The sequence below is a fragment of the Cydia fagiglandana genome, chromosome 12 (genome assembly GCF_963556715.1).
Source record: "Cydia fagiglandana chromosome 12, ilCydFagi1.1, whole genome shotgun sequence".
In the NCBI taxonomy this organism is placed as follows: Eukaryota; Metazoa; Arthropoda; class Insecta; order Lepidoptera; family Tortricidae; genus Cydia; species Cydia fagiglandana.
Genome location: NC_085943.1, coordinates 3,075,993 through 3,090,987, shown reverse-complemented (window position 1 = coordinate 3,090,987; position 14,995 = coordinate 3,075,993). Strand labels below are relative to the sequence as shown.

The 14,995-nt window shown below is 34.4% G+C and overlaps 4 protein-coding genes across 4 annotated transcripts; 3 read left to right on the top strand and 1 right to left on the bottom strand.

Moving 5' to 3' along the window:
* Positions 1-4,013: 4,013 nt before the first annotated feature.
* On the top strand, positions 4,014-5,261 carry LOC134669205 (lipase 1-like). The gene has a single exon (XM_063526723.1). It carries the CDS (start codon positions 4,014-4,016, stop codon positions 5,190-5,192), a length of 1,179 nt encoding a protein of 392 aa, XP_063382793.1. The 3' UTR covers positions 5,193-5,261.
* Positions 5,262-7,878: 2,617 nt separating this feature from the next.
* LOC134669204 (lipase 1-like) lies at positions 7,879-9,112 on the top strand. The gene has a single exon (XM_063526722.1). It carries the CDS (start codon positions 7,885-7,887, stop codon positions 9,061-9,063), a length of 1,179 nt encoding a protein of 392 aa, XP_063382792.1. The 5' UTR covers positions 7,879-7,884; the 3' UTR covers positions 9,064-9,112.
* Positions 9,113-10,119: 1,007 nt separating this feature from the next.
* LOC134669280 (lipase 1-like) lies at positions 10,120-11,283 on the top strand. The gene has a single exon (XM_063526783.1). The coding sequence runs from the start codon at positions 10,120-10,122 to the stop codon at positions 11,266-11,268; it is 1,149 nt and encodes a 382-aa protein (XP_063382853.1). The 3' UTR covers positions 11,269-11,283.
* A 996-nt stretch (positions 11,284-12,279) lies between these two features.
* Positions 12,280-14,995, bottom strand: LOC134669279 (lipase 3-like). Its single transcript, XM_063526782.1, has 2 exons — positions 14,863-14,995; positions 12,280-13,421 (listed from the first exon to the last, which is right to left on the bottom strand). The coding sequence occupies exons 1-2, from the start codon at positions 14,993-14,995 to the stop codon at positions 12,280-12,282; spliced, it is 1,275 nt and encodes a 424-aa protein (XP_063382852.1).

The window sequence follows — 14,995 nt, the reverse complement described above, 5'->3', positions numbered from 1 at the left end:
TTTTAAAGATTTCACTCACGTTTCGCATAAATAATGTTTAGTTTTAAGTTTATAAAATACATATGTATGTTAGTCTGTAAGGTATTTGTAATATGGGCCTTGTTCCCTGAATTAAATATCTAAATAAATAAATAAATAAAATAAAAAATACATTGTTAAAAATTGTGTAATATACGGAATCCTTGGAACGCGAGTCCGACTCGCACTTGGCCGCAATTTTTTAATTTTTTGAGTATATATGTATGTACATAAAAAGTAAATGTTATTGGTAAACTTGTCAGTTAACATGGATTTTTACTTTTTTTTCGGTAAACATAGTTTTTGCAACGTGTTACTTAATTGTCACTTTTTGACATATCAATAAGGATATTTAGACTAAATCCCATAGTAACAACATCGCCATCAAAAAGGCGTTTTGAACTATGTAACAATCATCATCATTTCAGCCTATATACGTCCCACTGCTGAGCACAGGCCTCCTCTCATGCGCGAGAGGGCTTGGGCTATAGTCCCCACGCTAGCCCAATGCGGATTGGATGTAACAATAGAAACTTGTTTTTTTTTTATTGGTATTAACTCTGAAACTAGGCGAATTTCAAAAAAGTTTATAGGACATTTTTGTCTCTAAATGTGATCAGGAATACGCTGTTAAAATTATTCGGTTTCCTCATGTTACACCGTGTATAATAAATGAGTTTCGAACCCTAAGTAAAAACTATGTTATTTCGAATTTTGACAAGCTAATACATGAATTAGGTGCATGATATAAAAAAAATGAATATGACCTTTTTTATTAAGAATTTATTAAGGATTATTTCTTTCATTGACACTTTTTTCCTAAAATATATTCTTTCCTCAAAAAATGTAAAAAACTGTGTACCGGGACATATTTCATGCAAAAAGGGGGGGTTGCGTCAGGGGGAGGGGAAGGGACGCTAGTGTGCGTAAAGCACCATACCCTATGGTATCATACTACATTCATAAAAGGCTGGCTATAATTAGTTTGTCTTCCCCATACATTAGAACACAATTTAACCGAATCAATAGCATGAGAAATGAAACGGATATTTCTTGTTTTCTTTGCATTAGCATTTTTCTCTCGATAATTTAATCAATTTGCAACATAAGTAGAAGAATCCTCATATATCCATAAATATCAAAATATAAAAGGACATACATTTTCAGAAGAATTCCCCGTGCGACGTTGCCAAGTGGTTTAAAGTACAACATGCTCGCAACGTTTGGATGTCAATAACTCGACAATGAAAAATTATATTTCAAATCAATTCAAACTTGATATTTTTGACAGTAATGGGTTACTTAAATAAGAAGGCATTTTTCGCCCGGGTCTACTATGGTCAAATGGTCTAGTGGCTTTTAGCTACTGAGTATAAGTCTAACAAGTTGAACAGCATGACAGGGTTCAAACCACGAACTCGAAGACTCATTTCTTTTTGTATTTATTTATTTATTTTGTTTCATCTTTTTGGAAATTTTATATGCCTTATTTTAAAAGTTATTTTAAGTAAATGTGTTGTATTTGATTATTTCATGTAGGTATATCATTTCAATAAAATTTTGGAAACTTATTTTATACCTGGTCAAGCAAATCTTGTCAGTAAAAAAACCGGGCAAGTGCGAGTCGGACTCGCGCACGAAGGGTTCCGTACCATAATGCAAAAAAAACAAAAAAAAAAGCAAAAAAAAAACGGTCACCCATCCAAGTACTGACCACTCCCGACGTTGCTTAACTTTGGTCAAAAATCACGTTTGTTGTATGGGAGCCCCATTTAAATCTTTATTTTATTCTGTTTTTAGTATTTGTTGTTATAGCGGCAACAGAAATACATCATCTGTGAAAATTTCAACTGTCTAGCTATCACGGTTCGTGAGATACAGCCTGGTGACAGACGGACGGACGGACGGACGGACGGACAGCGAAGTCTTAGTAATAGGGTCCCGTTTTACCCTTTGGGTACGGAACCCTAAAAAGGCGCGAAATTCAAATGTTCTATGAACGATATCCCTTCGCGCCTACATTTTTCAAATTTGCCGCCTTTTTCTACTGACAAGATCTGCTTGACCAGCTATACTTCGTCGATAGTTGACTTCTTATATACCTATTCTGCGATCCTAATTAGCCTCATGCATGACTTTTTTTTAATTATTTTAATCATTATTTATATCCTTTGAAATCGGAAAATAAAAATACTTTTATAAATCTTCCCATAATATTATTAAAAAATAATTAAAATACTGAAAATATTTTACTCACGTAAGTTTAGTTTCGAAGAATAACATACGCTTAAAATAATTCAAAAGAGAATGCTAAAATTATAAAATAAAAAAAAACTGGCATTGTCGGGGTTTGAACCATGTATCTTAGCTACAATCTGATTTTTTTCAAAATAGAGGCTACGGGTGCCACGAGCACATGACATTTGATGGTCGAAAACATTAGTTGCTTCTGAATGCGTTGTAATTCTTAATCGTTGCTCAAACAAGAATTTATTATTTAATTTCCAATCTTTTTTCAACAATAAACATTTCATCCGCTGCGCCCTCTAGGTTACTTTACTGTAACATTACGAATGTGCTGACATTTGACACTGACTTTAAGGTGACTTTAAGTACGTAAGTGTGCGTGAATGCAAGAAATTGCAATATTTTGCAGTTGGATTCCGGTAATAACGAAATGAGACAATGTTGAGTTGAACATGTCTCGATTTAGATGTAGTATTTTTTATAGTTTTCGCACATATCAACACATCTTATGAAACTTTGTATTTTGGGAGAAATAGTGAAAATCCACAATTCGTGCACAGTGACGCCATCTTTTGGCTGATAATCGGCATCCCATCCCTAGACATCCACCTTAAACAACGTTGCATACAATACTTGTTCTACGACCAAGCACTTACTTTGAAATAAAATTGTAAGTTTAACAAATATTTTTAAATCAAGAAGTAGCAAAAATGGAGGGTACGGGCGGGAAAAGAATGAATGAATGAATAAAATTAAAAATAATGTCTATTGTTCACTTCTTTGTCAGAGATGACATTTAAAATAAGGTTGGCAACACTGTATTTAATTTAATATTTTTTAAGTGGTCATTACACGAAGTATCGTAAAATCGTCAAAAAGATACTGCGTGTATGCATAAATTCTTTTTTGGGGAATAGACAAAAGACTTGTCTTGACAACTATGAGGTAGGGTTTTAAAGGTGTGTGCACGACCCTTTAAATGACAAATAAAAGTACGGGAGTAGAAAATTAATATAAAACTATGTATGCCGCTCCGGTGTATGACTCGCACGCAGGCCAATTCGAGTTTTAGTTATTCGATCTGTTTCTATAACAGTCTCTGATAACTAAAACTAGAATTAGCCTGTATAACTTTTTCATTTCTCTTTTTTAATGATATTATAGAATAACGAGCAGACGAATCGCCTGAGGGTAAGCAATTACCGTCACTATGGATACCTGCAACACCGAGAGGTTACAAAGTGCGTTGCGGAGAGAGAGACAAAATATCAGGAATGGGTTCCATCCCGTGGTTAATAATCTACTATTTTGACTTTAAATATCTGAAGCAAAACATATTTAAAATTAAATGTTAGAAATTTTAAGGAGTCTAAAAAATACATATAATTGTAAAATCTCTGAACAGGGGAGATACAAAACATGACGTAAATAATCTTATTAGTTGATAACCCAAACAACGTATAACCATTACTTTTCGATACAAACCTCGTGTCTCAGTATCGACTTAGTACTAGAATACGAGGTGTCTAAAATTACGAGAACAGCTTGTGACTCTTAGTTGTTAAGAAAATGACAAATAAATGTCAACTTGTTTAAGCAGAGGTCGAGAAAATCGATGTTTCTTTTAATATTGTATATAAAATGAAATACATAGGTATTTCAAGTCTCATTAATATTTATTTCATGCATTATGACAGACTGCATTTAAAACAGTAGAAAATAATGTGTTTTAAAAATAATATTAAAAAATGAAATTTACTTTATCATACACAATAGTGCTGGCTATTTTGGTTCCATCAAAGTGTTTACGTACAACTTTGCCTGAAGATGGAAGACTCAACTTTACGCAGCTCGGTGCAAAATATGGACATTCAGTTGAAGAACATCAAGTAATCACTGAAGATGGGTATATTTTAACAATATTCCATATTAAAGGAAGAAGAAAAACTCCAGTTTTACTGCTACATGGAGTTGCAGACACTGCCGATTGCTACATAATGAGAGGAAAGATATCATTAGTAATATCATTAGCAAATGCTGGTTACGACGTCTGGGCAGGCAACGTAAGAGGAAACAAATATTGCCGGAGACATCTCAAACTGGATCCTGATAAAGATAAAAAATTCTGGGACTTTACATTCCACGACACCGGTATTTATGACGTCCCCGCCATGATTGACTACATTCTGAAAACCACTGGAGAAAAAAAGCTGCAGACAATTGGACATTCGCAAGGAACGACTGTGCAGTTTGTGTTGTTGTCTAAAAGACCTGAATATAACGAGAAAATAAAGCTTTTCATTGGAATGGCACCGGTAACTTTCTTAACGGACTTGATAGAACCATTGTCGACTATTGCAAGTCTTGCCCCAATGCTCCGTGGACTGATAGAATCTGCAGGAATAGAAGAAACATTCCCTGACAACTCTTTCATGACCAAATTTCTTAGACTTATATGCAGTCAAGATTTCCTTAGCTACGAATTATGCTTCCTATGGACAAGTTCTTACATCACCGGATTGGATGCCAAGCGCTTTGATGCAAAATTCAGTAAAATTGTTATAGGACACTATCCGAACCACACTTCAAGAAAAAATCTAGAACATTCCAATCAACTGATTCTTAGTAAAAGATTTTGTGAATTTGACTACGGTCCTGTAGAAAATTTAAAACGTTACGGCTATATAGTTCCGCCAGACTATAATTTAAGAAAAGTAAACACTAAAATTGCTTTGTTAGTGGGTGAAAATGATCCATTGTCCAGGATAAAAGATGTAGCGATTCTGAGAACGCTTTTACCAAATGTAGTTAAATATCATGTGATGGAAGATAAAATTTGGAGCCATGTGGATTTTACTTGGGGTAATGATATGCCTGTCACTCTGTATCCAATTTTATTTCAGCTTCTGGATAAATACGACTATTAACTACCTAACTAGCTTTCTTCATTTGCCAAATATTGTTAAAATTAAGAATAAAGGTTTCATGGTTTTATAATAAAATAATGTTTATGATTTATGAAGGAAAATAAAAGTAAAACAAACATACCTACTGTTAAATATTAAACAGCTAAAATTTTCTGACTTATGTGTGAGGATTGAAATAAAAATACTTATAAATATTCATTTGTTAAAGAAAATCTAAACACAAACAAATTCTACAGATGGGTCAAAAACATAAGTAACGAGCGTTAGCAAAGGTCTACGTTTCAGCATGGGCAAAAATGCTTTCGTATGTCCGGACGTTCGTCTACAGGTTGCAATTATCAACCGGTTCTCGTGAAATTCTGTAAGCAGGGTCTATGATTAAATTTACTTTTTGTCAATTCAGTTTTTGGTTTTTTTTTCAAAATGGCGGAGTTATATATTTAGCTATACTCGCAACCCTGACAAACCCCTGACAAACAGAAATGAACTTGACATATTGCAATCATTCCAATGCACCGAACCTAGTTTTTGACAGTTAGTAGCCGATACCTACGTAGAGTCAATAACGACGCCAAGCTCAATCAATGTTAAAGAATTTAATTCTCTACAAGTTTAGTCCTCTTCATTTATGCCGTAAAGTTGAAAATAAACGAGATGATGAAAATATTTTGAATTTGTCGCTTTTTTCAAATTTAATTTCCAAAATATCGATACTAGAAGAAAAATTGTGAGGACCAAACTTATAGAGAAACAAATTTCCTACAATTTTTGTCCTTACAGTTTTACTGTCAAAATCAAAAATGGCCGACGTATTCAAGAAAAACCGTTTTTCGAATATACACAGGAGCCTGATTCAGTTTACTTTTTGAATTTACACTCCCAGTGACCCCCCCTCCCCCCCGAGGGACCTACGAAAAAAATCCAAGAACTGATTATTCACGGGTAGGGTCGGTTTTTTGGATATAATGACTGGACTATGTATCGTTAGCACTTAAGTAAAATGTTAGTCTCAATGTTTATATAATGTCACTCCTTCTAACATGTTAGCTTGACTGTAAATGTTAATTTAAGGAATAAATAAACTAAACTAAATGAAAATATATGTTATGTAAGTATCGTAACAAAATAAATAATTCAGTCCGCAATGTAAAGCAACACACAAGTTAAACGAGTACACGTTTGTTGGCAGTTACTATTAAAAGCTCGTATCTTGTAATGTCATATCATGTTATGTCTCGTAATGTTTGCAGTACATTGCTACTCGGTAAATTTTCAAAAATTTATTACGAGGTCGTAATTAAGTGTATGTAACTTAAAAAAAACTTCTGAATTAATAATTACATGGAAACATTTTATATCTGGGGCCCGTTTCTCAAAAGCTTGTAACTTGTGATACAAGCGGATGTCACTTTTTAACAGCTTTTGTTAGAAAGGGACTTTTACTTGTATTACAAGTTACAAGCTTTTGAGAAACGATCCCCTGGTTTAATTTATCGCCCGTATTGAATTTACACACTTTATTCATAATGATTTAATGACAGTCATAACTCCATGCATGAGTTTATACCTAAGACCTTCCGAAAATAAAATTTTTAAATAACGGAAATACACTCAAAATGGATTCTTATTATATTGAGCCTTCACATTTACCTTGGTCATGGTTATATGTTATTTATGTTAAACATGTCGTGTTTATGACAATGTTACGACTAGGTACATTTAAATGTGTATGAATCTTGACATAAATATAAACTAAAATTCAAATACATATATTACCAGGTTTGTTTTTTCATCGGTTAATAATCGCTTTGGTTTCATTGTACCCATGAAACCAGGTACCACTCCTGCATAAAAAATTGTATGCAGGGGTAGTACCTTTTTTTCTGCCGCTGCAGCTGCAGCATCTATTTCTTGTTGCTGTTGTTTTTTTTTAATATTTTCCTTACGTGAAGTTGGGTTCTAACGAAGAAGTCAGGGTACCCTATGGTAGAAAGCTTTGTCAATCTTAAAGTGACATTCCATTTCCAACTGCAGCTGCAATACTGTTCATTTTACTATGGAAACGCGTCGCTGTCACTGTCAATTTCCATAGTAAAACGAACAGTATTGCAGCTGCAGTTGGAAATGGAATGTCACTCTTAATTTTCAATGAATTGCAACATTGATTACAAGGTTTGGTAACCCCAAGCACTCCGCGATGTAGCGGGATGCCTAATTTTCTTTATTTTAGAAGTTCTTTGCGAATACGAACGCGATAATATACCTATACGGAAGCGTTAGGGCGAGAGTTCCTTAAGTAATAGTCAAGCAAGCATGTTAAGATCAATGACCTAGTATGCTTTTATGTTGCATAATGGCAAAGTTGATCTCAAGTTCGGTGTCAGTAGCTATAACAGGCCTACCAAGGTTAAATTAACGCACTATAAAAAGCGCGTTATCCATTTAAATAAACATTTAAAACAATGTTACGCATCAGAGTTACTGACTGACGCACGGAAAACCAGCACGGAAAAAATCATAAGGATAAAAAAAGGAGTAAGCCATTTAAGTCAATGTACTTTTTAAAGGATAAAACGTGCATAACAATAAATTAATAATGGAGAGATAAGCCTAAGTAACAAGCAAAAATTAACACAAATAAATAAATAAAAAAACCAGAAGTCCATAACATAAAGCAAATCAAAAGAGAATAATGAAACTGACAAGTCTATGCATCTTATACTTTTGTGTATTAACAAAAGCGACAAGTGTGTTCCCGTCAATTGTATCTGAAGATGTAAATTTAAATTTCACTGATCTCGCAAAGAAATATGGGCACCCTGCCGAAGAACATGAAGTTGTCACTGAAGATGGGTATATTCTTACTTTATTCCATATTCCTGGAAAGAGAACCACTCCTTTACTTCTAATGCACGGGACAGGAGATCATGCTGAAAGTTTCTTATTACGAGGTGAAAGGTCTCTAATAATCACATTAGCAGAAGCTAATTATGATATTTGGGTAGGAAATCTAAGAGGAAACAAATACGCCCGAAGACATGTCAAATTAAATCCAGATGAAGATCCCGAATTTTGGAATTACAGTTTCCATGAAGCTGGTCTTTATGACCTACCTGCGACTATCGATCATGTTTTAAATGCGACTGGAAAAGAAAACTTGAAAATGATAGGCCATTCACAAGGAACAACAATTAATTTCGTTCTTTTATCTTCAAAACCAGAGTACAATGATAAGATAAAACTGCTAATAGCACTGGCTCCAGTCGCTTTTTTGAACAACCTAACGCCACCTGTGTCGACTCTTTGTGAAGTAGGACCACTAATCGATGAATTTTCGAAGAGCCATGGAATAGAAGAGCTCCCTAGTAAAAAAATACCATTACCAAAGTTCAATAATTTACAATGTAGAGGAGGGTCAAGCGACCACGTATTGTGCATATTTTTAGCAGTATTTTATTCAACTTTCTTTGATGCCAAGACGATAGAGCCTGAATTTTTTCAAATTATATTAGGACATTACCCAGGAAACACTTCAAGAAAAACCCTAGTTCATTATAACCAAATTGCATTGCGCAAAAAATTTTCAAGTTTTGACTACGATGTTGAAGAAAACTTTAAGCGTTACGGAAAAGGATTGCCTCCTGAGTATGATTTGCAAAAAGTGACTGTTAAAACTGCATTACTAATTGGAAGAGAAGATCGTCTGGCAACAGTAAAGGATGCAAAGTTAATAAAAAAATTGCTTCCTAATGTTGTTTTATTCCACCTAATGAAGCCTAAAATGTGGAATCATATCGATTTCCTTTGGAGAAACGACATGAATGTGTATTTGTTTCCTACTATATTAACGCTACTAGAAAAGTATGAATAACTGGGTTTCTAAAAAATTATAGTGCTTTTACCAAATGTACCTGATTTTTTTGAGGCAAGAGCTGAAACTCTTTGTTTTGTTGTTGACACTGCGCCTAAATCTAGTCATTTCGAAAACAGACTGGTAGTTTCTTGCTTAAATTCTGTTGATGGCGAGGCGATTTGACAAGTGTCCGATAAACTTGCGTATCATATGATTTAATTATGTGTGTTATCAAACTTAATGTACTTACATCCATATACTCGTAGCTATACGAATATATCAATCCCGTCTACCTTATTAGTTTTAGAATTTTTAGGGTTAGGTACTCAGGATATTTTATGTTATTAAGTATTGTATTTTAATAATAAATAGATTTTATGTTTCTGCTTAAGTAGTCCTTGGTTGTCAATCTTTTTATCGACGTGTGCCATAGCTTATAATTATAAATTATAATAAAGAATTATAAAGGTTTTTTTACAATGTGGATATTATATGTATATTAATAATACCTGTGGCGTTTTTATCTTCTGACGTAATGATACGTAAATATTAAGAATAAAATTATAATATTCAAATTTTAAGTTTTTGTTTAACTGAGTGTACCATTTTGCAATTATGAATGTAGGAAATTATTGGAACAATAACATAGGTACATTATCATAACAAACAACAAATGACTCATCATAATTATTTAGTATATACAAAAATTTACATCAAATAAATATTTTCGTTATTAATTCTCAAATTATAAAATATTTTTGTAAACAATCAGCTTTCGCTTTTTGCAAGTGTAAAAAAATATGGTACTTCCTTAAAATAAATGATTAAGTTAGTTAGTTGGTATCTTCTTAATAAATAACATAAATAATAATCGATAGTGTACTTCATGGATTGACAAAGCCTAAGGTTTAATAAGCCAAGGTTGCATACACTGTATAAAATTTCAGATCTCGTCTTAAGCCTCTTTTAGTTTTCTACATAGTTTGCTAAGATTAGGCAGTTCAATATAATAAAAAAAACTTAATTATTGACAAAAAAATAACGACCATGAAAATAACGTGTAGCCTGATCTTAATGAGTATTTGTGTCCCAACAAACTCTATTCTTCGGACTACTTTACCTGAAGATGGAAGACTTAATTTTACGGGACTTGGTTTAAAATATGGACACCCAGTTGAAGAACATGAAGTAACCACTGAAGACGGTTACATATTGACTTTCTTCCACATCAAGGGGAAGAGAAAACCACCTGTTTTTATTATCCATGGAATCGCTGATACGGCAGATGTTTTTATTATTAGAGGGAAGACATCATTAGTTATAGCTCTAGCTGATGCAGGGCATGATGTCTGGGTAGCAAATTACAGAGGAAATAAATACGGTCGAAGACATCTCAAGCTGAATCCGGACAAAGACCTCAAGTTTTGGGATTTTAGCCTTCACGAAGTCGGATATTACGATCTCCCTGCTATGATCGATTATATCCTCAAACATACTGGAGAGAAAAAGATACAAACAATTGGGCACTCGCAAGGTGCAACCACGCTATACGTGCTTTTATCAAAAAGACCGGAATATAATGAAAAAATTGAAATAATCGTCGGATTAGCACCAGTGGCTTTTTTAACTGATGTAAGATTTCCAGTGTCTCTCATTGCGCAGTTTGGACCTCTGCTTGGCGAAGTTTTTAAATCTATAGGCGTAGAAGAAACATTTCCCGAGAATTCGTCAACGACCGCGTTAGTAAGATTTATCTGTAGTCAAGACGTCTTTAGCTATGAAATGTGCTTTCTATTGTTTGGCTTTCATTTCGTTGGTTTTGATACGAAGCGTTTTGAACCTAGCTTTTTAAAGGTTTTAATGGGACACTATCCAGGGGGAACCTCTCGAAAAAATTTCATGCATGTCAATCAGTTGGTGTTAAGTAAAAGATTTTGTGAATTTGACTACGGCCCTAAAGGCAACTTAGATCATTATGGTTATGTAGTGCCTCCAGATTATAATTTACATCAAGTGACCGCTAAAGTTGCGTTGTTCGTTGGTGAAAATGACGTGCTATGTACAGTAAAAGATGTAGATATACTACGCTCAATTTTATCTAACGTAGTATATTACCACATTATGGAAGATAAAGTTTGGAATCATATAGATTTTACATTAGGTAATGATATGAATATAACACTGTTTCCTCATATATTTAAATTGTTGGATAAATACAGTTAATAGTTGTAATTAAACCAGGATATCTAAAACTGTATGTGGTATGTCTTTAAACTACGTCCAGGACCCGGCTATGTCCTTAAACCACGTCCAAGACCACCGGTGGACGGGCAGCAGCGTCCCTCAAATTCGGTGTACTCGACTGCGATCGCCAACCCGCCTGCCAAGCGTGGCGATTATGGCATTCACCCCCCAAAAAAGGGGGAGGCCTATGTTCAGCAGTGGACGTCTTATGGCTGAGATGATGATGATGATGATCTAAAACTGTGTCGTATGCATGATTATAGTCCTCTATCGCTTAATAAAAATCACTAAATACCTATATATATATACCTAGAGTGTACTGATTTAATGAACAAATAACAATATAAAGAAAAATACCTACTGTGTTTTTATTAGATTCAAATCTTGCGTCATATTACTTCTGGGATATCCTATACCTACATTAAATTTGAATATATTAAGGGTAATAGGAAGCGACGGCTATAATAGTTATAATATTGATGCAAATTAGAAACGTTTTTTTGTCTGCATTAAAAGTCCACCCTTTATTTATTTATTTAAACTTTATTGCACAAAATACAAATAAAATGTACAAATAGCGGATTTAATGCCTAATGGCATTCTCTATCAATCAACTATAGGGCTAAACAGAGATGTAATAAAAATGGTGCGAGAAGAAAAGTAAGAGAATAAAATTCCAAAACGGTTTAAATGCTTTTTGACATGGGGTGAGCCTACCCTCTGAGTTTGTTAAAGACTATCTATAGAGATATATGTAGTATCTGAAGACATACCCGAATCCAAAAACTAAATACATATACTGTATATAGGTGGGTCTAAAAAATACAACAATTTACAACAGTTTTTACTTTCAACAACAGTAATTTATTTACATACATTTCTCCAGCTGCGTTGAAACTTGTTTTACAAGTTTCTTGTCATTGATTGTCACTGCATTTTACAATAGGTACTTTTCGTTTTAATTATTAAAAACATCTTTAAAACAGTCTCTTATTCAAAATCTTGCAAGGATGATAATATATATGGGTACAAATACACATCCATGTCGTTAGCACATGTGAAATCAACATGGTTCCATAGCATGGGTTCCATCACATGGTATTTAGGCTCTTTAGGAAGCATTGTTCTTAAAATATCTACATCTTTTAATCTCGAAAGATTATCGTTCGCGCCAACAATCAATGAGATCCTTGTAGTAACTTTCTCCAAATTATAACTGGGTGGAATCAACTGTTTGTAATCTCTAAAATTTCTTACAGCACCATAATCATATTGGGCAAATCTTTTTTTATCAAAAACTTGAGCGAAATGCACGAGACTTCTTCTACTAGTAGAGGTCGGAAAGTGTCCCGTAATAACTTCCCAAAAGTCGGGCTCAATCCTTTCAGGATCAAAACCAAAAATTGGCGAAGAAAGGAGTACGTAGCAGACATCGTATCCAATCAGCCCTTGGCTGCATAGTAACTGCATAAGATCACTAGCTGCAGAATGATCTCGACATAACTCGTCAATCCCTGATGCTTTCAAAAACTTGTTTATCACCCGCCATTTCTTAGCCAATTTTGAAACTGGAGGGATTAAATTGCTGAGGAATGCGATAGGTGCTAGAGCAATAAATCCTTTAATTTTCTCATTATATTCCGGCCTCGTTGACAATAGGACAAAATGTATCACCGTCCCTTGAGAATGCCCTATTGTTCTTATGTTCTGCTCGCCCGTAAATTGTAGAATGAAATCAACTAGAGCAGCCAAATCGTAGTAACCAGCCTCATGAAAACTGAAGTCCCAGAACTTTGGTCCTGCATCAGGATCTAAGTATTTATGTCTGCGGCCATATTTATTGCCTCTTGTATTTCCAGCCCACACGTCATAACCTTTATTAGCCAAGGTGATGCCTAAAGACATATTTCCTCTTATAATGAATGTGTCAGCAGAATCAAAAAGCCCATGCATAAGCAGAAGGGGCCCCTTTGTCTTTCCAGGGATGTGGAATAAAGTTAAAATGTATCCATCATCAGTGATCACATCATATTCTTCGACAGGGTGTCCATATTTAATTCCAAGTTCAGTAAAATTTAATGAAGCATCTTCTGGTCTCGATTCCTCTATTATCGAAGACGAAACTGATAAACCTGTTAGCAAAATTACCGTATTCAATACGGTATTCATATTTAATTGTTTTGACATGACTGCTTTATTGTTTATTACTGCACTGGCACTTTACAGTGAAACCTGGTTAATTGGCACCTGGATAAATGGAAAACCTCAATAATTGCAACCAAAAGTCCGGTCCCGGTCCCTTGAGACCAAAAGGCCTCTTAATTGAAATTTTGGAACCTCTATAATTGCAATTTAGATTTTAGTGCTTTTCGTAATTTTGCCTCTGTAATTGACCACATCGCAACTTGAGACCTCTATAATTGACACTGTGCTAAAAACATCTGTTATTTTGCTCTTGTTTTTACCTCTATTATTGAAACGAGTCTTACTTATTACCTCTGTAATTGAAATAATGTAGTTGTAGACAGCAGAAACAATATTTTAATAGCAATGATCACTTTATTTATATCTCCATCCAGAATTCAATTTATTTATTGGGTATCTATCACAGCCTGTAATAGTTTAAATCAATAAAAAACAAAGTATGCTTTTTACATTCTAATAAAACTTTCTTCTACAATTCAAGGGATTTTTTTAAACCCAAATGATAAGAAAATAAAGTAGTAAAATTAATGTAGTGTAAAAGTGCAAGTATCGACACAAGCAATATATAGACCAGAAACCCAGAACGTAAGCGTGTAAATCTACTTTAAATGGTTCTTTGCACCTCCATAAAAGAAATTTGTCAGAACGCAACCTCTATTAATGAAAACCTCTATAATTGACACAACTATTTTTTGAACCTCGTTAATTGACACGACCTGCTTAAATGAAAAACCTGGTTAATTGACAAAAACTGGCCGGTCCCTTGAGATTGCAATTATCCAGGTTCCACTGTAATTAATACCTCGGTTTAAAGAAACCTAAGTTAAATATTTGACATGGTTAAAGACACAACATGAAGGCTCAGTGTACATTGTTATTATAAAACAAATACTATCTATATTTCGAACTAATTCTCCGTGATAATACAATGGAAATGAAAGTTAACAGACGTAAGTTAACTAATAAAAGATAAGAACAAATGCTAATAACAGAGAATTCAACCTGTTGATGAGGAATGTGCCACTTTATGTTTTTTTTAAATATACATTTGTATATATAAGGTATCAATGAATGAACTAGTACATGTATAATATATGAGTATGGTCAGAATGAATGCCACGTTGCGTCCTTAAGTTTCTTTTTTGATGAACTCCAGTAAAGCGTGCTCGATTACTGGCAGTATCTGATGGCTCTTCTACACGATGGGCCAGCGCCGGCTACTCCAAGGGACGCAGCCATGCGGCAGAATGAGATAGCAATATCACTAGCTCCCTCTAACGCATACCTAAATGCGTCCCTTGGAGTGGCCGGCGCTGACCCATCGTGTAGAGGAGCCATGAGCCAGAGCTGAGTCGGGGCATTGGTTACACGCTTTGCCGTCGCGGAACATATCTCTTTTGGACTCGGCCGCACTGCGTGTAGCCGTATGCCTCAGGCTGGGGCTAAAGACCCGTGAGCCGCACCCCAGAAAGATCAAGTTCATCATCATCATCATCATCAT